The sequence below is a fragment of the Chiloscyllium plagiosum genome, unplaced genomic scaffold, assembly GCF_037043375.1.
Source record: "Chiloscyllium plagiosum isolate Xiang-an unplaced genomic scaffold, Cpla_swu_hap1 HiC_scaffold_35, whole genome shotgun sequence".
Lineage (NCBI taxonomy): Eukaryota > Metazoa > Chordata > Chondrichthyes > Orectolobiformes > Hemiscylliidae > Chiloscyllium > Chiloscyllium plagiosum.
The window spans coordinates 11,543,231-11,568,721 of NW_028270173.1; the positions used below are offsets into that span (position 1 = coordinate 11,543,231).

At 47.8% G+C, this 25,491-nt stretch overlaps 1 protein-coding gene across 1 annotated transcript; it reads left to right on the top strand.

Moving 5' to 3' along the window:
• The first annotated feature begins 8,808 nt into the window (after positions 1-8,808).
• On the top strand, positions 8,809-21,399 carry LOC122541456 (uncharacterized). Its single transcript, XM_043678236.2, has 2 exons — positions 8,809-8,918; positions 13,667-21,399. Exon 2 carries the CDS (start codon positions 14,099-14,101, stop codon positions 14,906-14,908), a length of 810 nt encoding a protein of 269 aa, XP_043534171.1. The 5' UTR covers positions 8,809-8,918; positions 13,667-14,098; the 3' UTR covers positions 14,909-21,399.
• Positions 21,400-25,491: the final 4,092 nt, after the last annotated feature.

The window sequence follows — 25,491 nt, forward strand, 5'->3', positions numbered from 1 at the left end:
ACTTTATAAAGCTCTGGTTAGGCCCCATTTAGAGTACTGTGTCCAGTTTTGGGCCCCACACCTCAGGAGGGACACACTGGCACTGGAGCGTGTCCAGTGGAGATTCACACGGATGATCCCTGGAATGGTAGGTCTAACATACAATTCTGATCTCCTTCCTATCGGAAAGATGTTGTGAAACTTGAAAGGGTTCAGAAAAAATTTACAAGGATTTTGCCAGGATTGGAGAATTTGAGCTGTAGGGAGAGGCTGAACAGGCTGGGGCTGTTTGCCCTGGAGCGTCGGAGGCTGAGGGGTGACCTTATAAAGGTTTACAAACTTACGAGGGGCAATGGATAGGATAAATAGACAAAGTCTTTTCCCTGGGTTTGGGGAGTCCAGAACTAGAGGACATAGGTTTAGGGTGAGAGGGGAAAGATATAAGGGACCTAAGGGGCAACTTTTTCACGCAAAGGGTAGTACGTGTATGGAATGAGCTGCCAGAGGAAGTGGTGGAGGCTAATATAATTGCATCATTTAAAAGGCATTTGGATGGGTATATAACAGGAAGGGTTTGGAGGGATATGGGTCGGGCACTGGCAGGTGGGACTAGATTGGGTTGGGATATCTGATCGGCATGGACGGGTTGGACTGAAGGGTCTGTTTCCGTGTTGTACATCTCTATGACAGGCATCTGTGCACATTGATGTCTTCCATTAGTTGTATTTGATGATCTGGTCAAATGTTAAATTGACCTTTCTGAGTTGATTGGAGAGATTCAAGACAAACACTGCTGAGACAGACTGTGCTTTGGAACAACAGCTCCCTCTAAATGAGTCCTGGAGAGTAAATACCATGGACACCACTCAGTACAATGGAAAGAAGTGAAGAGATTCTGACATATGCTAAATGAGGAGGAGTTGATGAAATAACCGTGGTACATGCCCCTTCGGGAAAGTTTTTCTACTGTGTAGATTCACTAATGATCCTAGAAGTCTGACCACTGTGTGATGTTTTCATTACAGAACCCGTGCCAGCAGAGTTGTGTGTGTTGATGGTTTCAGAGATATATTGACTGCTATCATACCCTTCATACCTGAATAGCTTGAAATGGATGGAAGTCTGGCCACAAACATCACACCTGAAGAGGTTTTCCTGTCGTAAATCCTCTGGTATCTCATCGGGTTAAAGGTATCAGGAAACCTTTTGGCATAAACCTTACAGTTGAAGGGCTGCCTGAATATGCTGGCCCACAAAGGTTTTGCTGAGCATGTGAATACTTTATCACACACTTCACACATAAAAGATGTGTGGATTCTCTGGCACTTTTGACGATCAAAGTACTGGTTGAGAGCCGTACAACAGTTCTTACACCTGAAGGTTTCTCACGTGAATCATCTGATTAACAAAGCAGCTTGATAACCGTTTGAAAGGTTTATCATCCACCTCAGACATGAATGGTTTCTCCTCCATGTGAATGTGTCGATGTACATGGAGGTTTGCTAACTGCAGAATGATTTGCCCTCACTCCTTGCACAAACCTGGTTTCTCCTCTTTGTGACTATAGTAAAATTTCCATGGCCTGGAGAGGGATGTGTCAAACACCTCACAAGTGAGTGATTTCTCCCTTGCATGAAGACATAAGTCAATACCTTCTCAATTGGGTGAATATGTTTATGTTCACAAAGGGACAATGCATTCAATAATGCTTTGCTGCACATCTCACATGTGCATAGTTTTCTGTATTTTCATATTTTGCCACATTTTTACATGTTGGTACAAGAAAAATTGCAATGAATTCACATATGATCTGTATAATGTAGGAGTATTTTCTCTTCAGTGTGAATGCACTGCTAGACACGGAGATTCGATACACGCCTCATGAGTGAGTGGTCTCTCCTTTACATGAAGGCATTGGTATTCATGGAGGGACATTACCTGTGAGAATGACTTGTCACAAACCGTACACCTGAACAGATTTTTCCTTATTTGAACATGTTGAAGTTTACAGTGGGTTATGAATCCAAAAATTTATCACACATCTTACATGGGAATGGTTTCTCCCGTTTGAGGGTGCTGATTTATGCAGAGAATCGATGACTTTCAAAATAATTTCTCACACACCTCTCATGTGAATGGTTTCTACCCAGAGTGGATTCTCTTGCACTTCACGAGATCTGAGCATTGGAGGAAAACCACCCCACATACCTCATACCTGCAGAATTTCACCTGTGTGAAACCTCTGGTGTCTAAGGAGGCTTGAAGATATCACAAAGGTGTTACCGTATACCTCACATTTGAACAATTTTGCTACCAGTTAATCATCTGCGTTAACAGTTCATTACAACATTCACCTTGCAAATTAGGAAATCCTAGCCTGCAGCACGGTATCCTCACTTGAACAGTCTCTCACCTGTAGGAATGAGTTAGTTCATGAGGCCTGACGAACGATTGAAGCTGTCACCACACTTAGAGGATACACACATTTTCTAGTCTCACTGATCGCCCACAGCTGAACCTTTGGAATGGTTGGTTCTGATGGAAAGATCAATATCAATGACAGTTTAAATTCTGATTATATATCAAAGCATCCCTGACCTGACCAATTTCCAGATGACACTTTCACTGTCCCACCTTCTCTGTGTTGACCAGTACGATGAAGGATCAGATAGCTTCTCATCATTGGTGTTGTTGTTCTTTGGGTTATGGTCAGGATCTATTTGCGGTACCTATCCTCTCTGTAACCTCAAGTATAGGTGTTTCTGTAAAACAGGAAAACGAAACATGATTTTCTCCCATTTCACCTCCTCCTTTGTTGAAGGAGGATTCCTCAGTTAAACACGAATCCATAATGACAGCTGGTCTGCTATTTCACTGTGAGATGGTTTAAAGATTCTTTCTTTCTTGCACATGGCTGTTACAACCCATTGTTTCCAGCAGGAGCACTGGAAAACGACCGGTTGGAAAGTGGCTACTTTCTTTCCAAAGCCCAGCACTCCCATCTTCCCAGGTTCCATGAGGACCATGGAAAGGCACCTGGCTGGAGTATAAATTCGGTTGTGAATTCATTAAGAGCTCAGGTCATACTGGTGAAAAATCAGTTTTAACCTTAAAGAGTTCATAACAAAAAGAAGACTCTTAAGAAATGCTAATTCGATTAAAATATTTAAATTTCTCCTCTTCTTTTCTAAACTTATTTGAAGAAATTCACTGGACAGGAAGTGCTAGAAGCTAAGGAAAGTAGTACTTCAGTGTGGCTGACTGAAGGGTTTATGTTTACCCTGGGAACTTAGATGTAAAGCACCCGTTCCGTCTGCACATCTCAAATTCAACTGTCAGCCACAGCCCTGCGCAAAACTATAAAATCAAAGCACAGGCTCTTCAGAAAGGCGGGTAGAAAGCCTTAAAAGACAATGCAGTAAATATGTCTACAGGTATGGCTGCTGAATTGCCACAATGTTCGACAAACATCCAACAAACCAGAGACCACTGGACCCAATTTTCATGTCTAAGGCTTTGAGTCAGGCCTGCTACCCTGAGAAGTAGCTTGGAGGAAGCCACTGGGCAGTCGAGTGCTGTGACTGACATGGATTAATGATTGGTGAACAAACACAAGCAAATAAGAAGGAATAAAAGGGTCATTCTTACATTGGCAGGCTGTAACTAGTGGGGTTGACAAAAACAGAGAAACTCAGCAGGGCAACATCAGGGAGAGAAAGCAAAGTTAACATTTCAGGTCCAGTGACTTATTTTGAAGTTTTACTCTGTTATGAAAAGACTGACTCCTGTGATTAAGCAACTGATTCCTCTCTCCACATCAGACATCTCTAACTGATGAGATATGCCTTACCTGACCCATCACTCCTGATGAAGGGTTATGCCCAACACGTCAACTCTCTTGTTTCTCAGATGCTGCTTAACCAGTGCCACACTTATCGACTCTGACTCTCCAGCATTTGCAGTCCTCACTATATCCCATCACACTGACCCTCTGTCTTCACCTGATGCTGAGCTTCCTTCTACGATTTGGAAAGCAACACATGTTGAAAGGGCTTTGGAGAGGGGAGGTTTGAGAATGGGCTGCAGTTTGAAAAGATGAAAGGATGCAAGGTTTTTTCTGGGTAACAGCAGATTCAGAGCAGTGAGGGACAACATCTGCAGAGAGAAAACTGTGAACAATATCACTGATGAGATGGAGGTGCTGGTGTTGGACTAGGGTGGACAAAGTTAAAAATCACACAACACCAGGTTGTACATGTACTTCCAAATAAACCTGTTGGACTATAAACTGGTATTGTGTGATTTTTAACAATATCACCAACATACATTCACCGAGGTCACTCATACATCTGGATCAAATTTAAAATTCACCTCCCTCAAAATATTCCTTATATTACCCACCCTCATGACCTTAGAGTTCAGTAGAAAAACCAGAGAGAAGGTAGTCCTTCAGGCACAGCGCACCCAGTGCTGGGAGGACGCATTGCAGCCCCACGTGTTTTTAAATGAGTGAGTGCGTCCTCTAGACACAGCGCACCCAGTGGTGGGTGTACGCGTTGCAGCCCTGTGCGTTTTAATGGGTGAGTGAGTCCTCTAGACACAGCGCAGCGAGTGGTGGGAGGATGTACTGCAGCTCTGACACGTGCGATAAACGAATCCTTTTCAATCATTTCGAATTGAAAAAGGGAATGTGTGTGTGTGAGAGAGGGAATGTCTGTGGGAGAATGTGAGGGAGAACGAGAGGGGGAATGCAGGGAGAAAGTGGGAATGTGAAATAGAAAGATGGGGGAGGGGCATGGAGGGGAGGAATGTGAGGGACAAGGAGAGGGGAATGTGAGGGAGAGGGGAATGTGAGGGACAGGGAGAGGGGAATGTGAGGGATAGGGAAAGGGGAATGTGAGGGATAGGGAAAGGGGAATGTGAGGGAGAGGGGAATGTGAGGGGCAGGGAGAGGGGAATGTGAGGAACAGGGAAAAGGGGATGAGAGAGAGAGGGGATTGTGAGGGACAGGGAGAGGGGAATGTGAGGGAGAGGGGAATGTGAGGGGCAGGGAGAGGGGAATGTGAGTGTGGGATATAAATGAATTAATGTTATTTCTGCAAGTATAAATTCTGATACAGAATAGGAATGAGAAAATACATATTCAGCAAAAAGAAAGCATGAGACATGAATACAGAACAATGGTGGATATATGGGCAAACAGGAAAGCATCTGTTTCCCCCTTACACGGGGACACAGGAACAAACCCTAATCAAAGAGGTCAAAGTGGCCTCTGGATAGAAATAGATGCTGATAGAAAAAAAGATATGCCTAATCAATAATCTATAATAGACTGACGTCAAACACCCTTATGGGAGTCAGAGATAAGAGTTTGTCACGGACAAAACAGGATAAACAGAAGTTTTGTGATCAGTCTTAAGGAAATGAGTGACGTAAGCGAAGCAGGGAACAAACAATGGAATAAGGAAAAATATGGGGATTCAAACTGTATAAATTTCGAGAGTTTGTTGGATTTAGTGTGCATTTTGTCATTACCTTACCTGGTAATGAGACAGGGCACCCACCTATAGGTGTATAAATAAATGGCGGATTCAGATATTTGTCTCGGACTGAAATTATTAAAGTGAGTGAGCTTTTGTTTCTCACATGAGGGAGAGGGGAATGTGAGGGGCAGGGAGAGGGGAATGTGAGGGAGAGGGGAATGTGAGGGGCAGGGAGAGGGGAATGTGAGAGAGAGGGAAAGGGGAATGTGAGGATCAGGGAAAAGGGAATGAGAGAGACAGGGAGATTGTGAGGGGCAGGGAGAGGGGAATGTGAGGGAGAGGGGAATGTGAGGGAGAGGGGAATGTGAGGGGCAGGGAGAGGGGAATGTGAGGGGCAGGGAGAGGGGAATGTGAGGGGCAGGGAGAGGGGAATGTGAGGGAGAGGAGAGGGGGAATGCGAGGGACAGGGAGAGGGAAATGTGAGGGGCAGGGAGAGGGGAATGTGAGGGGCAGGGAGAGAGGGTAATGTGAGGGACAGGGAGTTGGGGAATGTGAGGGGCAGCTAGAGGGGAAAGTGAGGGGCAGGGAGAGAGGGGAAAGTGAGGGGCAGGGAGAGAGGGTAATGTGAGGGGCAAGTAGATGGGAATGTGAGGGGCAGGGAGAGGGGAATGTGAGGGGCAGGGAGAGGGGGATGTGAGGGACAGGCAGAGGGGAATGTGAGGGGCAGGGAGAGGAGAATGTGAGGGAGAGAGGAATGTGAGGGGCAGGGAGAGGGGAATGTGAGGGAGAGAGGAATGTGAGGGACAGGGAGAGGGGAATGTGAGGGAGAGAGGAATGTGAGGGACAGAGAGAAAGGAATGTGAGGGAGAGAGGAATGTGAGGGGCAGGGAGAGGGGAATGGCAGGGAGAGGGGAATGTCAGGGAGAGGGGAATGTCAGGGAGAGGGGAATGTGAGGGGCAGGGAGAGGGGGATTGTGAGGGAGAGAGGATTGTGAGGGACGGGGAGAGGGGAATGTGAGGGGTACGGAGAGGGGGATTGTGAGGGGCAGGTAGAGGGGAATGTGAGGGGCAGGGAGAGGGAAATGTGAGGGGGAGGGGAATGTGAGGGGCAGAGAGAGGGGAATGTGAGGGGCAGGTAGAGGGAAATGTGAGGGGCAGGTAGAGGGGAATGTGAGGGGCAGGGAGAGGGGAATGTGAGGGAGAGGGGCATGTGAGGGGCAGGGAGAGGGGAATGTGAGGGGCAGGGAGAGAGGGTAATGTGAGGGACAGGGAGTTGGGGAATGTGAGGGGCAAGGAGAGGGGAATGTGAGGGGCAAGGAGAGGGGAATGTGAGGGAGAGGAGAATGTGAGGGGCAGGGAGAGGGGAATGTGAGGGGCAGGTAGAGGGGAATGTGAGGGGCAGGGAGAGAGGGTAATGTGAGGGACAGGGAGTTGGGGAATGTCAGGGAGAGGGGAATGTGAGGAAAAGGGAGGGAGGAATGTGAGGGAGAGGGGGAATGTGAGGGAGAGGGGAATGGGAGGGAGAGGGGAATGTGAGGGACAGGGAGAGGGGAATGTGAGGGACAGGGAGAGGGGAATGTGAGGGACAGGGAGAGGGGAATGTGAGGGAGAGGGGAATGTGAGGGAGAGGGGAATGTGAAGGACAGGGAGAGGGGGAATGTGAGGGAGAGGGAGAGGGGAATGTGAGGGAGAGGGAGAGGGAGAGGGGAATGTGAGGGATAGGGAGAGGGGAATGTGAGGGAGAGGGGAATGTGAGGGAGAGGGGAATGGGAATGTAAGGGGCAGGGAGAGGGGAATGTGAGGGGCAGGTAGAGGGGAATGTGAGGGAGAGGGAGAGGGGAATGTGAGGGAGAGGGAAAGGGGAATGTGAGGGGCAGGGAGAGGGGAATGTGAGGGGCAGGAAGAGGGGAATGTGAGGGGCAGGTAGAGGGGAATGTGAGGGAGAGGGGAATGTGAGGGGCAGGGAGAGGGGGATTGTGAGGGAGAGGGGAATGTGAGGGGCAGGGAGAAGGAAATGTGAGGGAGAGTGGAATGTGAGGGAGAGGGGAATGTGAAGGACAGGGAGTTGGGGAATGTGAGGGTGAGGGAGAGGAAAACGTGAGGGAGAGGGGAATGTGAGGGGCAGGGAGGGAGGAATGTGAGGGAGAGGGGAATATGAGTGAAAGGGAGAGGGGAATGTGAAGGACAGGGAGATGGGGGAATGTGAAGGACAGGGAGATGGGGGAATGTGAAGGACAGGGAGATGGGGGAATGTGAGGGAGAGGGGAATGTGAGGGGCAGGGAGAGGGGATTGGGGGTGGGGATACGGGAATGGGGGAGCCCGGGAGTGGGAATTCAATTTGATTATTTATTGTAATGTGTATTTAGTTACAAATACAGTGAAAAGTGTTATGTAGTGCTGCCATGCTCCAGTGCCATCTTAAAACATAGAAAATAAACCAATACATTGAATATAAAGGCAGAAAATAAAGAAATAAGTTAAACTTTATATTCCTTCTTATTAAGTGCTCAATCATGGGCCTGGAGCTGGGCTCCTTCACCAGCACAAAACATTCAGCTCAGGTCCCTGGAGAGACACCAGAGTTTGGTGCTATCTCCCCTCCACCATCTCCAGGAGTCATACTGGGCCAACCCTCGTAACACCCCAATGATGCCAGGTCCAACACTGGGTCCAAACCCAACTCCATCACTGCTGACATTAGTCCCCGCTAGGAATGTAAGGGGGTGAGAGGGAATAGAGGGAGAGAGTGGGAAGACAGGGGAATGGAGTGGGAAAAGGTGCGGGAGAGAGAGGGGGAATGGAGGGGTGGGAGTGGGAATGGAGAGGGAGAGAGAGAGGGAATGAAGAGAGAAAGGGGGGCATTAGGTTGAGAGGGAAATGTAGGGGTAGAGAGAGGGAGGGGGGAAATGTAGTGGTTAGAGAGAGGGGAATGGAAGGGAGAGAGGGAATCGGAGAGGTAACACAGATAGGGTGAACGAGTTCTGGTGAAGTCAAAACAGATCTTAAAGTTAAAAAAGTCACACAGCACCAGGTTATAGTCCAACGGGTGTGATTGGAAGCACTAGCTTTCGGAGCGACGCTCCTTCATCAGGTGATTCAGAAATTCTGGAAATCCCACGCTCATGATGTCAGTTTGCAAGTTTCCGAGGAAAGTGAAGGCTATTCCCTCAGGAGAAATCCCTGTCCAATGTTTCCCGGGGGAACTGATTCAGCAGCTGCAGTAAGTGAGGTTTTATTCAGATGGATCAGTGATAAGTTTAAATTCCCACTTGGTCTGCTGCACCAAGTCACCGGTCAATTTCCCAAACTTCAGGGAACGCAAGTTGTTCCAGAAATATTTGGATTGGCCGAAAGAGACATCAATCAGAGAGCCCACCCACTCTGCCCATTCTCTCCTCTTCCTCTTCCAGAGTTTATTCACTTCCTGCAGGGACTCAGAACCGAGTGAGGAGCTGGTAAGTGAAGGAGCAGCTTTTATACAAATTGTATCCTATAGTATCCACACCAATGTTCAGGCAGTCTGACTATCCTGTGGGCAGTCAGGGTGGAAATGTCCCTTATTGCTGTGTGAGAAGATGCAGCTGAGGGAGCTGTTTACTCGGTGCTTTGTGCTGAACTGGAGCTGTGTGTTAAATGTTTATTGAAAGCATTTTCCTTCTGATTTACAAGCTGGGTTTTGTTGTTGACTCATTACGGAATATGAGAAGCGGAGGTGTAATTATCTGGGAGGTACAGGGTGATCTCGTATTCTGACTGGTTTCCTACTGTTGGGGATGTTGCTGTGAGTATGCTGGTTACTGTGTGAATTGTGAATGGGGAGTTCTCTGCGGGTGCTGAGATTTCGATGTTGTCTACCTTTTCAAATCTCTCGAGGCCTTCCACCACTCCATCTCTGTATCTACACAGAACCTTTCACAGCTACTAGATGTCCCAAAGAGATTAACAGCTAATTTTCACACTCCATTTGAAGTGTGGTCCCTGTTGTAAAATAGGAAAGATGGCATCCAGTGAGCACACAAACAGCAATGAGCAGACAATCTGGGTTGTAGTAATGTTAATTGGGATATTGAAGCAATCCCCTAGAGACCGATAACCTTTCAAAGGGAGTTGAATTCCCAGTGAACACTTTAAAGCATGTGCACAAGAAGATTTCACTTTTTTTTTCAAAGACTTATATTTGAACAAATCTTAACTAAAAACATGACTAAACCACACCTAATCAGCAACTACTGAACTAATTGGTTGAAAAGATCTTTCCCCTTTAATTTTTATCATGACTGAACACCCCATGTCCAGCTATCTGCAGCATCACAGTTTGAACATGAATAGGTTGAAGCCATCCATGGCTTCTATGAGGTTGATGTCACCCATTTTGCTGAATTGTAATTTTGTCCATCAAAAGCAATTTCTTCAAGTTCCAGAGAAGTTCCGCACCAACTGCTAACACCGAAGCTGTCTCCAAATATTGCTCCCCAGTCATGTCAGGATGAATCCTCCTCAACCTTTAAGTTATTTCAAAAATCACACGGCACCAGGTTGTAGTTCAATAGATGTATTTTGTAAACACACTTTCGGAGCCCCACTTCTCCTTCAGGTGTTAATGAGAGAGAGAGACCTTAGACACAGAATTTATAAGTAAAAGATCAAAGAGTCATACAAGTGATGCAAATGTATTGAACACAACTAAAATGGCTGACTCCCTCCTGATAAATCTTTAATCAGTTAGAATGGAGGTGCACGTTTCAATTGATTAATATGCAAATCCTGGAATTTCTTTCAAGTCACTGCCTCAAGATCACTTAAGGCTTTATCAGAATAAAAGAGGTGACATTCTCAGGTCAGACAGTGCATTTTTGGTGCAAGGTCATGTTTGGAGTCTGTCTGCGTCTTAACCTAGAATCAGACTGGTTTGATTTCCAATGTAGGAATTTATAAAATGTCACATTGACTGACTGTCTACAAATTGTGTGCTTGATGATTTAACAGCCATCTTAGGTGGGTTCAATTCATTCACATCAGTTGTATGGTCCTGTGATCTTTTATTTATAAATTCTGTCTAAAGTCTCCCTCTCTCACTAATACCTGAAGAAGGATATTCACACCTGAAGTGTGATTTTTGACCTTGTCCAACCCAGTCTGACACAGGCACCTCTACATCAGATCTTTAGATTACCATAGGCTGAGTCACTTCAACGATAGACTGTACTCCCTCCTGCATTCTACCTGGCAGTTGACTGAAAGAATACTTTGGAGCACTGTTTCTCTCTCACCCTCTCTCTCTCCTTTTCTCATTCATTCTCTTTTTCTCTCTCTCTCTCTCTCTCTCTCTCTCCAGCTCTAGCTCCTGAGTTAGATTGGATGAACCACTTGATATTTTAGCCTGTGTCTTGCACTCAGGTGCTGGGCTTCAATATAGTTAAGGATGGAGATGTTCATGGAACTGTTTCCACTTTCCTGTCTGTGGTCCAACATGATTAGGTAGAATTACAGCTGAGATCCCTGAGCAGTTTCAATCTGTTCATTGTCTGTCACTCCACTGGAGTCTAAAGTTGAGAGTGTGGTGCTGGAAAAGCACAGCAGGTCAGGCAGCATCTGAGGAGCAGGAGAATTGACATTTTAGGCAAAATCCCTTCATCAGGAATGTGGGGTGGGGAAAAGGGGGCTGAGAGATAAATAGGAGGATGGGGGTGAGGGGAAGGTAACTGGGAAGGTGATAGGTAAATGTAGATGCGGGGGTGATGGTGAGAGGTCAGAGGAGAGGGTGGAGCGGATAGCTGGGAAGGAAGATGGACAGGTAGGACAGTTCAAGAAGATATTGCCAAGTTAGAGGTTTGGATCTGGGATGAGGTGGGGGTTTGGGAGATGAGGACACGGTGAAATCAACGATGCCGTGTGGTTGGAGGGTCCTAAGGTGGAAGGTGAGACGTTCTTTCTCCAGGCCTCGGGTGGGAAGGGTTTGGTGATGGAGGAGGCCCAGGATTTGCATGTCCTTGGCGGAGTGGGAGGGGGAGTTGACATGGTCGGCCACAGGCCGGTGGGGTTGTTTGGTGTGGCCTGAAGCATTCCGCAAAGTTGGCTTCCTGTCTCCCCAATGTAGAGGAGACCACATTGAGAGGTACTGGGAGCGAAGGGTGGGTTTGTTGGGTGCGTAGACCTAATGAGGGAGTCGCAGAGGGTATGTGCTCTGTGGAATGCCAGTAAGGGTGGGGAGGGAAGTATATCCATGGTGGTGGGGTGTGATTGGAGGGAGTGAAACGGCATTGTGTCCGGAGGTTGGTGGGGTGGAAGGTGAGGACCAGAGGGGTTCTATCCTTGTGCGGTTGGAGGGGTGGGGTTCAAGGGCAGAGGTGCGGGAAGTTGAGGAGATGTGCTGGAGGGCATTATTGACCACGTGGTAGTCCTTTAACTCCCCCCTCCCACTCTGCCAAGGACATTGGGGATGTTCCATTCCCATTCTTGGTTTTAGGTAAACGTTCTACATAATCTATTTAGATTAGATTACTTAGTGTGGAAACAGGCCCTTCGGCCCAACAAGTCCACACCGACCCGCCGAAGCGCAACCCACCCATACCCCTAACCTATCACTACGGGCAATTTAGCATGGCCAATTCACCTGACCCGCACATCTTTGGACTGTGGGAGGAAACCGGAGCACCCGGAGGAAACCCACGCAGACACGGGGAGAATGTGCAAACTCCACACAGTGAGTCGCCTGAGTCGGGAATTGAACCCAGGTCTCTGGCGCTGTGAGGCAGCAGTGCTAACCACTGTGCCACCGTGCCGCCTGTTCCGGAGTGGAATTGATCTTCCTGGGAGCAGATTAGATTAGATTACTTACAGTGTGGAAACAGGTCCTTCAGCCCAACAAGTCCACACCGACCCTCAGTGCGGTGGAGGCAGAGGAAATGGGAGTAAGGATTAGGGGAGTGGGAGGAGGTGTTGTCCAGGTAGCTGTGGGGGTCGGTGGGTTTGAAGTTGGATGTCCATATTGAGTTGGTCACCAGAAATGGAGGTCCAGGAAGGGGAGGGTGGGTGTCTGAGATGATTCAGTTGAACTTGAGGTAAGGGTGGAAGGTGTTCATGAAGTTGATGAACTGTTCAAATTCCTTCAGGCACCTTCCCCTGCTGCCTCAAGATGTTTAAAAGCTGCATCCACCCCCCCCCCCCCCCCACCTCCTCAGCTCCATCCAAGGCCCCAAAGGATCCTTCCACATCCAGCAGAGATTTTCCTGCACATCCAAATACCTCACCTACTGTGTCCGTTGCTTTCGATGTGGTCTCCTCTACACGAGGGACACAGGACGCCAACTCCCAGAACATTTCAAGGAATATCTGTGGGACACACACAGCAAACAACCCACCACCCTGTGGCCGGCCCTCCCACTCCGCCAAGGACATTCAAGTCCTGGAGCTGCTCCACTGCCAAACCCTAACCACCCAACGCCTGGAGGAAGAACATCTCATCTTCCACCTTGGGACCCTTCATCCACACATCGACTTCACCAGTTTCCTCAACTCCACTCCCTCCACCTCATCTCAGATCCAACTCTCCAACTCAGCAATATCCTCTTGAACTATCCTTCCTTCCCACTTATCTGCTCGCCCTCCCCTCTGACCCCTCACCATCACCCTCCATCTACCTATCGCCTTCCCAGCTACCTCCCCCCAGCCCTATCCCTACCCCACCCTCCTCTATATGTCTCTGCCTCTTTTGCCCTCCTGCATGGCTAATGAAGGGCTTATGTCTGAAATGTAGATTAACCTGCACCTCGGATGCTGCCTTACCTGCTGTGTTTTTCCAGCGGCACACGTTTCAGCTGGGTTTATGAATAGGAAGGATTTAGAGGGATAAGGGCCATATGCAGGTAGTTCAGACTAGATTAATTTAGGATATCTGGTTGGCATGGACGAGTTGGATCATAGGCTCTGTTTCTGTGCTGTACATCAGCTGGAAGGAAGTGATAGTTTTTCCTGAACTTGTTTGATCTGAAGATGAAGACTTCCTTCACCTGTCCCTGGGTTCGGAGAATGGGCTGCTGCGCTGAGGAAATAAAGTGTGTGTGTGTGTGAGACAAACAAGTGAAACTCGGATTCCTATGGGGAATAGCAGACTGGCAGTCACTGCAGGACTGTCTCCAAGTGAGGAGTTAGTCACCAGTAATGGAGGTTAGAGGAATTCATGTTATCTTTTCCTGTTTTACAGAAGGACCGCTCTGAATACAGGAGAGGTTGGAAATTGCAGAAAGATCCTGAACGTTGCTGAAGGAATAACTACACAACTATGGAAAGGCAGCATTGCTCAGCACAGGGAAGGTTCAGCGGTGAGACCGACGTCTGGAAAGCGGTTCGGTGAGGGGAGCTTTGGCATTTTATCAGATCTGTAACTGCTCAGTGACGTTGAGTCTTCCATCAGAATTCAGAACAAACTTTTCCAAAGGTTCAACTGTTGGCAGTTGGGTGAGGCTTGGAAGAGTCTGGCTCTGTTCCAAGGTGTGGTCAGAGCTTTGTTTATTCATCAAGCTTCATGAACTGACTCTTTCCGACAGGTGAGAGGTTGTCCAGGTGTGAGGAGGGTTTGCCTGACTCCACAGACTTTCTGCACCCGTTGTATGACTGTGTGAACAAGGACTGCTACATGGAAGAGAAACCTTTCAAGTGTGAACTGTGTGACAAATCGTTCTCGTGCTCATCTCACTTTCTGATCCACCAGCGCACCCACACAGGGGAGAAGCCATTCACGTGCGAGGTGTGCGACAAATCATTCTCTCAGTCATCACATCTCCACAGGCATCGACGCATTCACACGGGCGAGAAGCTGTTCAGCTGCGAGATTTGTGACAAAGCCTTCACCCAGTTGTCCAATCTCCTGGTCCATCGGACAATCCACACGGGAGAGAAACCCTTCAAATGTGAGGTTTGTGATAAAGCTTTCCCAACATCGACGAGGCTCCTGATACACCAGAGTATTCATACCGGAGAGAGTCCCTTCAGGTGTGAGTTGTGTGACCAAGCCTTTACACAATCATCAGCACTTGTGCAACACCGACGTGTTCACACTGGGGAGAAACCATTCAAGTGTGAGGTGTGCGGCAAATCATTCTCACGCTCATCTCATTTTCGTGCACACCAACGCATTCACACTGGGGAGAAACCATTCAAGTGTGAGGTGTGCAAAAAATCATTCTCCCGCTCATCAACGCTCCGTGAACACCAACGCCTTCACACTGGGGAGAAGCCGTTCAAGTGTGAGGTGTGTAATAAGTGCTTTGCACAGTTGTCAGGCTTGGTAAGTCACCGTCGCATTCACACAGGCGAGAAGAAAACATTCACGTGCGAGGTCTGTCATAAAGATTTTGAGCAGTTATGGAGCATGTTGGATCATCGTCGCACTCACCCAATGGGTGGCCAAGTCAAGTGTGCGACTGACTCCTCACACACTCAGTAACACTCATGCAGCACTGATGCATCCACACTGAGGAACGGATGTTTAAATGTGAGATGGTTCATCAAAAGCTTCACAGTCATTGTGATTCACTTGTGAGGTGTGTGATCCTTTGCACAGTCACTGAGGGATATTTGTGAAACAGACACATTCAGACCAGGAGGGAACTGTTAACGTGTGAGACATTTAACAAGGGCCTGTGATATCACTAGCACACCCACAGCAGAGAGAAACCATTTACTTGTGAAATGTGGGTCCGAAGGGTCACTTGCCGACGTTCCTGGTCCATCAGAGGATCCAGCCAAGGGAGGGGGATTTACAACAGAATTCTACTGAAGCCTTCAAATCTCCTGGGACACCAGCCGACTGACACAGGCGAGAAGGCCTTCCGTGTCGATGTTTCTGAGGCAGTCTTCACCCAACCTTGTGATCTCCTGAAGCAGCAGAGGATGTGTATCAGTGGGGAACCGTTCAGGTGTGAGGTTTGAAAGGACAGTGTATCTCCTGATCCATTTGAACACTCACATGGGGAGAAAGCCGACTTGTGTTATTTCTGCGATGAAGCATTGACACTTTGGGACCAACACCAAATCCACACGGCGACAAATCCTCCCAGTGTGATGTGTACCAGAATTGTTTTACCCACTGCTCCATTCTTTGGCACACACTGACAACTCGACACAAACTTGGGGCCAGATCACTGTTCTGCTGAACAGAGAGTTGTCTGTTGTTTAGCCTCCAGTGCTTACACAGGAGAACTGTTATTTCACAGCATTGTCTGTCCTGGCGATGTGTCTCTCAAAACCCTCCCAACATCAGTCCGATTGTGTCAAAATCCTGAATTAAATTTTAACCAGCAGTACACAATCTTCTGCATAAAGTCAGCATCTGCTCAGTGTAGAATCAGGTAGGAGTCACTCACTGAGTCTCCGTCTGGCCAAGAGGACAGTCAGATACTCAGTTGTTACAAACAGTTCAGCTTCTGATCTGGGATGGGTTACGTTCCAGCGGGAGTAATTAGGAACATGAATGGGAAAGATTTAGAGGGATATGGGCCAAATGCAGCCAAATCAGACGAGATGAATTTAGAATGTCTGACTGGCAGGGACCAGTTGGCCAAAGGGTCTGTTTCCGTACTGTACATCTGTGACTCAAATTCATTTAGCTTTAGCATCTCTGGGGTATGGAGGGAGGGAATCAGTCAGGAATCCTGTTCCACAGCAGCCACACCAACTGGGAAATCAGGGAAAGGGGCAAGATATGTCTCACATTATTCACTTTTTGGGTCTACAGTTGCTGAATGGCCCCTCAAGGTAATCGATGTCGCCAGTCTGTACTCTCGCTGAGAACTGGAGGGAATCAGCCTGCGTTTGTAAAGCATGTTGAGATAGTAAACATTCCCCAAAATGTTCCATCAAGATGCAATCAAGCAAAGTAACACCAAGACAGAGAAAGGGGGAGTTAAGGAGAGAGAAAGATTCAGGGAGGATTAAGGAGGGAATTGTAAAACATTGAACTTAGCTGTTATTGGTTGGGAGAGGATGTGTAGAAATGTACTATTGGCCAGAACGTAAGGTTTCCAGAGAACTTGGAGAAAACAATAGACAATAGGTGCAAGAGTAGGCCATTCAGCCCTTCGAGCCTGCACCGCCATTCAATATAATCATGGCTGATCATTCCTAATCAGTATCCTGTTCCTGCCTTATCTCCATAACCCTTGATTCCACTATCTTTGAGAGCTCTATCCAACTCTTTCTTAAATGAATCCAGAAGTGGGCCTCCACTGCCCTCTGGGGCAGAGCATTCCACACAGCCACCACTCTCTGGGTGAAGAAGTTTCTCCTGAGCTCTGTCCTAAATGGTCTACCCCGTATCTTTAAGCTGTGTCCTCTGGTTCGGCACTCACCCATCAGTGGAAATATGTTTCCTACTGCCAGAGTGTCCAATCCTTTCATAATCTTATACGTCTCAATCAGATCCCCTCTCAGTCTTCGAAACTCAAGGGTATACAAGCCCAGTCGCTTCAGTCTTTCAGTGTAATGTAATCCTGCCATTCCAGGAATTGACCTTGTGAATCTACGCTGCACTCCCTCAATAGCCAGAATGTCTTTTCTCAAATTTGGAGACCAGAACTGCACACAATACTCCAGGTGTATTGTGGTCTCACCAGGGCCCTGTACAGCTGCAGAAGCACCTCTTTGCTTCTATAGGACTATAAGTGTCTGAGATAGTGAGGCCATGGAGTGATTTATACTTGAGCTTTAGAATTTGTAATTGGAACCACAGGGGATTGAGAGCCAGTGTCAGCCAGTGAGCACAGATGCTAGTTTGTACAGAGTTTTAGCTGACCTGAAGTTTATGGAGGATGGCAGATGGCAAGCTGCACAGAAGGACCTTGGAATGGTCTAGTTTAGAAACAACAAGAAGCAATGATAAGGATTTTAACAGCAGATGGATTAATGTGGCATGTTATTATAGTTCGGGATAAGGGTGATCTTTCTAATAGAGATGGCATGGGGTGAGAATTGCAACTGGAATCTGACTAACTGATGGAGCTGAGAGCAGAGAGAGAACAATCGATCGGAATTCAGGGCATTGTCCCTTCAGCCTGTTACCCCACTCACGGAGATCACAACTAATCTCGATCTTAACTCGACAAACCTATTTTGGCTCTTTATCTCTTCATCGCTTAATAATAAATCTTTCACTGACTCCCAGTTTCCACAATGTTTGTGGGGAAAGAGTTCCAGATTTCCTGTCCCCTTTTGATGAAGAGATGTTTTCTGACATTACCATTGGACAACCTCACTCTAATTTTAATGTTGTTCCCCCTCATCCTGCACTCTCCCAGCAGAGAAATGGTCTATCTCCACCTCCTCTATCATACTAACTTAAACAGCTCAATTAGATGACCTCTTATATTTCAAATGTCAAATGAATGTAAACTCAGTATGTCAGCCCAACCTCATCATTAAACCCTTTTAATGCAAGGAACATTTCTCTGGAATCTATAATGCTTTCCCTGTCAGGTTATTATCCTCCTTGCTGAGGGGCAACTGAACACAGCTCTCTGAATGGGGTCTAAACAGAGCTCTGGACAGCTGAACGCAACCTTCACAAGGACACTGTTGTATTTGGCGAGAGGAAGCTGCAGGTTACCTTTTATCTTCAGGATGCTTGAGGAGTAATGAGCAGTTTTAGCAGAGGAAACAGGTCCAGGAGAGTGTGATGTGATGTGATCATGTCAGATCTGGTGAAATGTGGAAAGATCAGTTGTACACCAGGTACGCTCAAAACTCAAATCTCCAGGACGTCAGAAACAAGGAGACTGACCGGGATGAAGGAAGTAAAGGCAATCTTTGGAAGAAGGCACTGAAGGTGAATATGAGGAAGCAGTTAGCCCAGATCACTGGGGACAGAAGGACTGTGCTGAATGGAGGGTCAAAGGGCAAACAGCTCTGAATTCGAACACATTCCAACTCAACTGAAGGAGAAGGGTTTGTGCAGAAATGGGAACTGGTTTATCTATTCGTGACTCTCACCAAATGTAACTGTTTATATTCAACAAACACGCTTCATTTGTGCCAGTAAAGTTCAGAGTCATTTTTGACAATCTGAATTGGCAGCTAGGTTAACGGCCGAGGGTGACCAGGATTGTAAAGGCTGGAGTACTCTGAGAGTTTAATATTACCTGAGTGTGAATGGGTAAGGTGTACCATCTTTCAGTTGGATTAGAATCAGATCTTACTTTGTTTTTATTTAATTGTATTTGTTCATAGACGTGAAATGTGAACGGCCAGGCCAACTTTGTTTAATCAAGGACGGTATTTATTGCTGTCCCTAACTGTCCTGGTGAGCTGTCATCTTAAACTGCTGCAGTCCTTCAGGTACAAGAATGCTCTCAGTGTGTTGGGAAGAGAGTTTGAGGATTTTGACCCAGCGCCAGTGAAGGAACAACAGTATAGTTCCAGGTCAGGATTGTAAATGTCTCGGAAGATGATGTTCCCATGTATCTTTTGCCCGTGTCCTTCTCAGTGATCGAAGTCACATGTTTGGAAAGTGTTATCGCGGGAGCCTTGGTGACTTTCTGCAGTGCATCTTGTAGATGGTACACACGGCTGCTACTGGGTGTCAGTGGGGGATGGAGTGGATGTTGCAGCTCCAAGGTAGTGTGTTAATTGAACAGGTTGTTCTGTCCTGCATGATCCTGGTGCAGGAGTTAGAGCTAGCTCTGTTGCCCAACTCTTCAGTACCATGGCTGGAATGTTGACAGGACCCAGGGCTTTTGCATTATTCAGGTTTTCACTTTATCTTGCTGTGACATGGAGTGAATTGAATTGGTAGGAGACTGGTGTCGGTGCTACTGCAGCCCTCAAGTATGGGTTGAGATGTAGCATCCATTCACCAATTCTGGCTGAAGATGGGTCCAGAGGTTTCAGCCTTGCCTTAAGCACTGATGTACTGGGCTTCTCTGTCATTGACGCGAGGGAGCCTGCAGCTCCAGTGAGTTGTTTAACTGTCCCCCACCATGACACTGGATGTGGCAGGACTGTAGGCCTTCGGTCTGATATGATGGCTGTGGGATTGCTTCCTGGGACTATTGCATGTTTCCTCTGCTGTTTTTCATGGCAGGAAATTGTGTGCTGTAGCTTCATTAGGGGAGCCCTTCATTGTTCGGTCTGCTTGATATTGCTGAAGGCTTGCTTTCCTACACCCTTTGTTGAAGCAGGGTTAATCTCCTGAGTGTGATGGGAGAGTGGGGAATGTATCAGGCTGTGACAATCCTGATATTGCTCAAATACAGCTCTGTTGCTGATGGCCCACAGCCCTCATGGGTAATCTGGTCCCAGCCTGTCTCATTCAGCACAGTGATACTGCCACTCAACATCGTGAAGGGTGCCCTCAGTGGGAAGGAAGGACTTCATCTCACACATGACTGCTCCTCAGACCAATATTGTCACCGACAAATGTGCCTGCCCATTGAATTGGTGAGAGCAATGTGAAGTAGATATATCCCTTTAGTTCCCCCTGTTTGCTGCAGATCCCACTGAGCAGCTGTGTCCCTGAGGACCTGGCCAGCTTGGTCAGTCATGGAGCTGCTGAGCCGCTCTTGGTGATGGGTAATGAAGCCCCCCCCATCCAATACACCCCCCCCACCACCCCCTCCCCGCTCTCCGGCCAGCACGCTCCCAGGGACGGTGATGGTGTTGTCTGAGACATTCTGAGGTGCAATTCCGTGATTATGACTCTGTCCAACTTTTACTGGAATAGTTTTTGAGACCGTTCTCCCAACTTTGGCACAAGCTCCCAGATGGTTGTGAGCTGCCAGAGGAGGTGGTGAAGGCTGGTACAATTCCAATATTACCAGGCATCTGGATGAGTATATGAACAGGAAGGGTTCAGAGGGATATGGGCCAAGTGCTGGCAAATGGGACAAGATTAGGTTAGGATATCTGGTCAGCATGGACGAGTTGGACCGAAGGGTCTGTTTCCATGCTGTAGTCTCTATGACTGTGTTAGTAGAAGGGAGACTTGGCAGAGGCAGGGCTGAGTTTCCTGCTGTCGTTTCTAGTGCCTTGTTGCGTCCGGTCTCATTTCTGAGTTAGAGTTTCTCTGGGGTCGATACAACTGAGTGACTGACAGGAACCCTCCTCAGAAAATTGTCCAGAGTCACATGTAGGTCAGGCTAAGGAAGGACAGCAGATTTCCTTCCCTAAAGGATATTAGTGAACCAGATGATTTTTATGACAATCAACAATGGTTAATTTTAATTAAAAATTCTTTGAATTTAAACCAATGCCTCCCGACCCTTGAGCTGGGGCTCTGGATCCCTGGTCTAATGACATTACTGCTCCACCATCACAGAGATTATGGGCAGATCCTCTGGTCTGCTCTTTAGTCATTAACAAGTCCAGGCAGTGGGATGTGGATGGGGCTGTTGTGCCTGACTATCAGCTTCTCCTTTGTGGTTATGTCCATGCCCTGGTTTGCTTGGAGACAGAGCACACAGTGTCCATTGGGATGGGTCAGGCCTTCCATTAATGGTGGGAGCTGCAGGCTGGTGTACCTCATCACTCTGACTTCACCGTCGTTTAAATGTTTACGGTTCCTTTGGAATGTTAATTTTTCTTGAAGTGTCCCTTCGGGACTGTCTGACGTCATCTTTTTTCGAACCCATGATTTATTCAAACTAATCGATCCTGTTCTGGTGATGGGCATTTCACTAATACCATGTGGAACGTTTGTGTTCTCCTGTGTATGGTGAGGGAGTAGGGGTGAGACTGTACAGATCCCCTCAGCCTGTCAGAACTCAATGTAAAAATGGTGTGCCCCTTCCAAAATTAATTTCCTGTTTCGGGAAAACCTTGTGTTATTTTAGTTGATTCAAAGTTTGGTCTATTTTAAATATTGTGAGGTTGTTTGCTGCTTTATCGATCTCCTGTAAATGTTTATATCTCTCATTAAATTCACTTTTTTCCTGTTAACCAAACCAACCTGATTTGTCAGCGAGCTGTGTTCCTTTTCAGTGAAACTCCCAGGAGCCTACAGTGAGAGTCCTGTAGATAGTGCATTGGTCAGTGCCACTCTGGGCTGAGATACGTCTCCATCGATGGGATTGATATCATTCCCAGTTTACAGGGTCTGTTACATTTCCAATAAATCAAAGACTTGCATTTATGTCTCAACTCTCATGTGCACAAGGCATCCAAAGGCCTTTTAAAGGTATTTTCACCTTTCCACACCTAAACTTACACCAATCTAACATCACCACTTCTCCTTCACAAAGTTATTAGCAATAGCTTTGTCCTTGCAGTGACCTCCACAGCATCTGTTCCTTTTGACCCTCCTCCACCTCAAAAATATAAAAACCACCATTTACCAGCCCCCTTCCATTGTGAAGAAGAAGCACATTAGACTCAAAACACTAACTTGGTTTCTCTCCTCACAGATGCTGCCAGACCTGCTGAGTTTCTCCAGCATCCTGTGTTTCTCATGAAATGTCTTTTGAAGTCACTGTTGTGGGAAATCTGGCAGCCAAACCTTGTTCAGCAAACCTCAGGAGACCGTCTGAGGGAAGGGATAATATAATCTTGAAACAGAAAGTGCTGGAGAAAATCTGCAGGGTCTGGCAATGTCTGTACCCAGGGCAGCAGAGTTAAGGTTCCAAGACAAGGACATTTCCCCAGTTCCAAGTAGATTAGAATCCCTACAGTGTGAACGCAGGCCATTCAGCCCATTGAGTCCACACCTACCCTCTGAACAGCATACCACATTAATAACCTTAAATTTGCCATGGCCAATCTATATAACCTGCACAACTTTGGACGGTGGGAGAAAACCCATGCAGACACAAGGAGAAAATGCAAACTCCACACAGATATTGTGGGAAACCCAGTCACTGTCTGTGGCTGGAATCAAACCCAGGTCCCTGGTACTGGGAGGCAGAGGTGCTAACCACTGAGCTACCACCTGCCCCAAGTACATTGGATTGGGATCAAGCTTTAGTGTCTCACCATCCATTTTGATACAAATTAGTTTTTGGCATTGGCATTATGGGTATTGCTTTCGAGGGACTGTGTGTGAAAAGCCATGCGCTGCAGTCATCAGCCAACTTGGTCACATCACCATGGAAGGTAGAGTCCAGCTGCAGATGAATGGAGCTTGTGTGGCACAACAGATATCATCAACAAAGATGACCTTGTGAGACGTGGTTGTTCACTCGACATTTGTATAAATGTTGAAAACTCTTGGGGTTAGCACTGACTCCTGTAGTAATCCATCGGTCCATCTTCACCAGACACATCTCTCTTGTCCGAAGGAGAGTCTGAATCACCTGTCCTGACAGAGTGTGTAAAAACTGTCGCGATGGAGTTTGGAAGAATGCTGGAACAGAAGGGGATCTAATCTAATCTGATTGGAACAGGCCCACAGGCTGCCTGTGAGGACCAGCAGCAGCAGCAGAGGAAGCACCAGCAGCATCACCAGCAGTAGCTGAGGAAGCACCAGCAGCATCACCAGCAGTAGCTGAGGGAGCACCAGCAGCATCACCAGCAGTAGCTGAGGGAGCACCAGCAGCATTACCAGCAGCAGCTGAGGGAGCACCAGCAGCAACACCAGCAGCAGCTGAGGGAGCACCAGCAGCAGCTGAGGGAGCACCAGCAGCTACACCAGCAGCAGCTGAGGGAGCACCAGCAGCTACACCAGCAGCAGCTGAGGGAGCACCAGCAGCTACACCAGCAGCAGCTGAGGGAGCACCAGCAGCTACACTAGCAGCACTGCCATCTTCAGGTTCTTTTGAATCTGATTTCAATCCAAGCAAGTGCCAGAACTTGACCATGTGTTCACAGAGATCAGCCTCATCACTGTTAGACCCGTCTGCCTGTGACCAGGTGTATCTATCTGCTCAAGGATAGATTACCTGTTTGTGTCCCGAACGCTCTCGGTCAGATCCACCGACGTCAAGCCGGTGTTCTTCTCTGACCACTGCCTCCAGCTGGCCGACTGCCACCTACAGGACGAGCCGCGGGCTGGTAAGGGAACGTGGAAGCTGAACACCAAGCTGTTGACCCCGGGAAACATCAAGGAGCTCCAGAGGGACTACGCAGGTTGAAGAACCGTGAAGCCCCTCTTTGAGTCCCCAGCGGACTGGTGGGAAACAGTAAAAGGGAACATCAAGAGGTTCTTCATCCTCAAAGGTGTTCATGAGGCAAGAGAGAGGCGGGGAAAACTGTCCCAGCTCCAGGAAAGTATGCAGAACCTGCTCCTGCTGCAGACGATGGGGATGGATGTCATGGAGGACCTCAAGGATGTGAAGGGCCAGCAAGCCTCGCTCTTTGCTTCGGAGGCCTCCAAGATGATTTTCCGGTCCAGTGTCCGCTCGGTGGAGCAGGACAAGACGTGCTCACGTTTCTTCTTCCAGAAGGTGCACAAAGAGAGCTCTGTGCTCAGCAGCCTGAAGGAAGAAGATGGCTCGCAACGTCATCTCAGGCTGACGTCATGAGGACGTCATGAGTAAATCCTTCTACGCCAGTCTGTATGACACGAAGCCGACCGACAGCACGGCCTCCCTGAGATATGGAACAAAATTATAAGGCTGCACTCCCATTTCTGGCCAGCTGATGGCAATATTGTACCACGTAAAAGAATCGATTGTGGGAAATTATTACTTGCAATACCATTTAATGTCAGCAAGTGGTAGTATTGCACTATTTGTTCTCCAACCGGGATTTAAAAATTGAACTGGAAACAGTTCGTTGGAGATTAAAGGTTTAGAGTGATCTAAATACTTTGGTCCTTTAAAATATGCAGTCTTGCGGAAGAATACAGTAACACAAAGTAATGGGGAAGGACAGAAAATTGGGAATTCTTTTTTTTATTTCAAAATATACTTTATTCATCGAAATAAATCTTTGGTACTTGTACAATTTGTCATGTCGTTCATAAATATATATACATTGCATGTCTTAACATTACAAAGAACAGATTGAATTACTCGAATTTACAGTTATCCTATTTACAGTTCCCTTTATTAACCATCCAGTCTCTTATTATTTAGCTGTGGCTTCAGCGGAACCCACCTACTGAGTGGGTGCCCTGTTATACGATAGCAAATGCACCTTTTTTAATCCCAGTTTATGGGGTTACCGTGGTCCATTTGACTGTCCTGTCTCTGGGGAAGCCGTCTGCATCCCCATGGTGAGCACGAACTGCTGGACGCTCGCTAGGCTGAGGTAGCTATCCAGCTCCTCACTGGAGTCATTTACCTGCTCTGGAGTCATTGAGCCAAGGCAAGGGTCCGCACTGTCCAGTTCTGTGTCTGACAATGGGACTGTCAGAGGATCACAGCTCTCAGTTACCTGTAGTTGTGGGACAGTGGGTACCCCCTGGTTCTCACTGGGTGGAGGGTGGACTTCGGGGGGTCCGTTGTTTCCTGGTTGGGAGGAAATGCCCTCCTCTTTATCTACGGCGCTCTGTCTCTTCTTCTGGTGGTGATGACATTCTTTGCGCCCGTCTTCCCCATCCGAAGAGCTGGCTGTCCCTCCCTCGTGCAGCTGTCTTTGCTGGGAGGCTTTGGGGGCCTGGCCGGATTTTCTCTTCCTGTTTTTAACAGGTATCCACTCCTCTGCCTGCTCGATTACCTCCTCCTCCATTGCTTCCATCTGCCCAGCGAGAGCTAGGATCAGCTGCTGTGTCTCTCCGCTGGCTGCCACCTCCTCCACTCCAGCCTGTTCTTCTTTCTGGGTGCCACCAGACTCTGTTTCCCTGCTGTCTGGGTGCACCTTACTGGTCTTTGGGGGTCCACGGCTCGCATTGCCACCTCCAGCCATCTGTGTGTAAGTGGGGCCCCCCCCGTCTTGGGCAGGTCTTGTACACGTGGCCCGCCTCTCCGCACAGGTTGCAGCTCTTTGCTTCCTGACAGTCCTTAGTCAGGTGACCCTCCTGTTTTCAGTTCCTGCAGACGGTCACCTTGCAATCTGCCGCCACGTGTCCCGACTTCCCGCAGGCTCGGCACACTTTTGGCTGCCCTGCATATGTCAGGTAGCCTCTGCTCCCTCCAATTGCGAAGCTCGAGGGTGGGTGGAGGA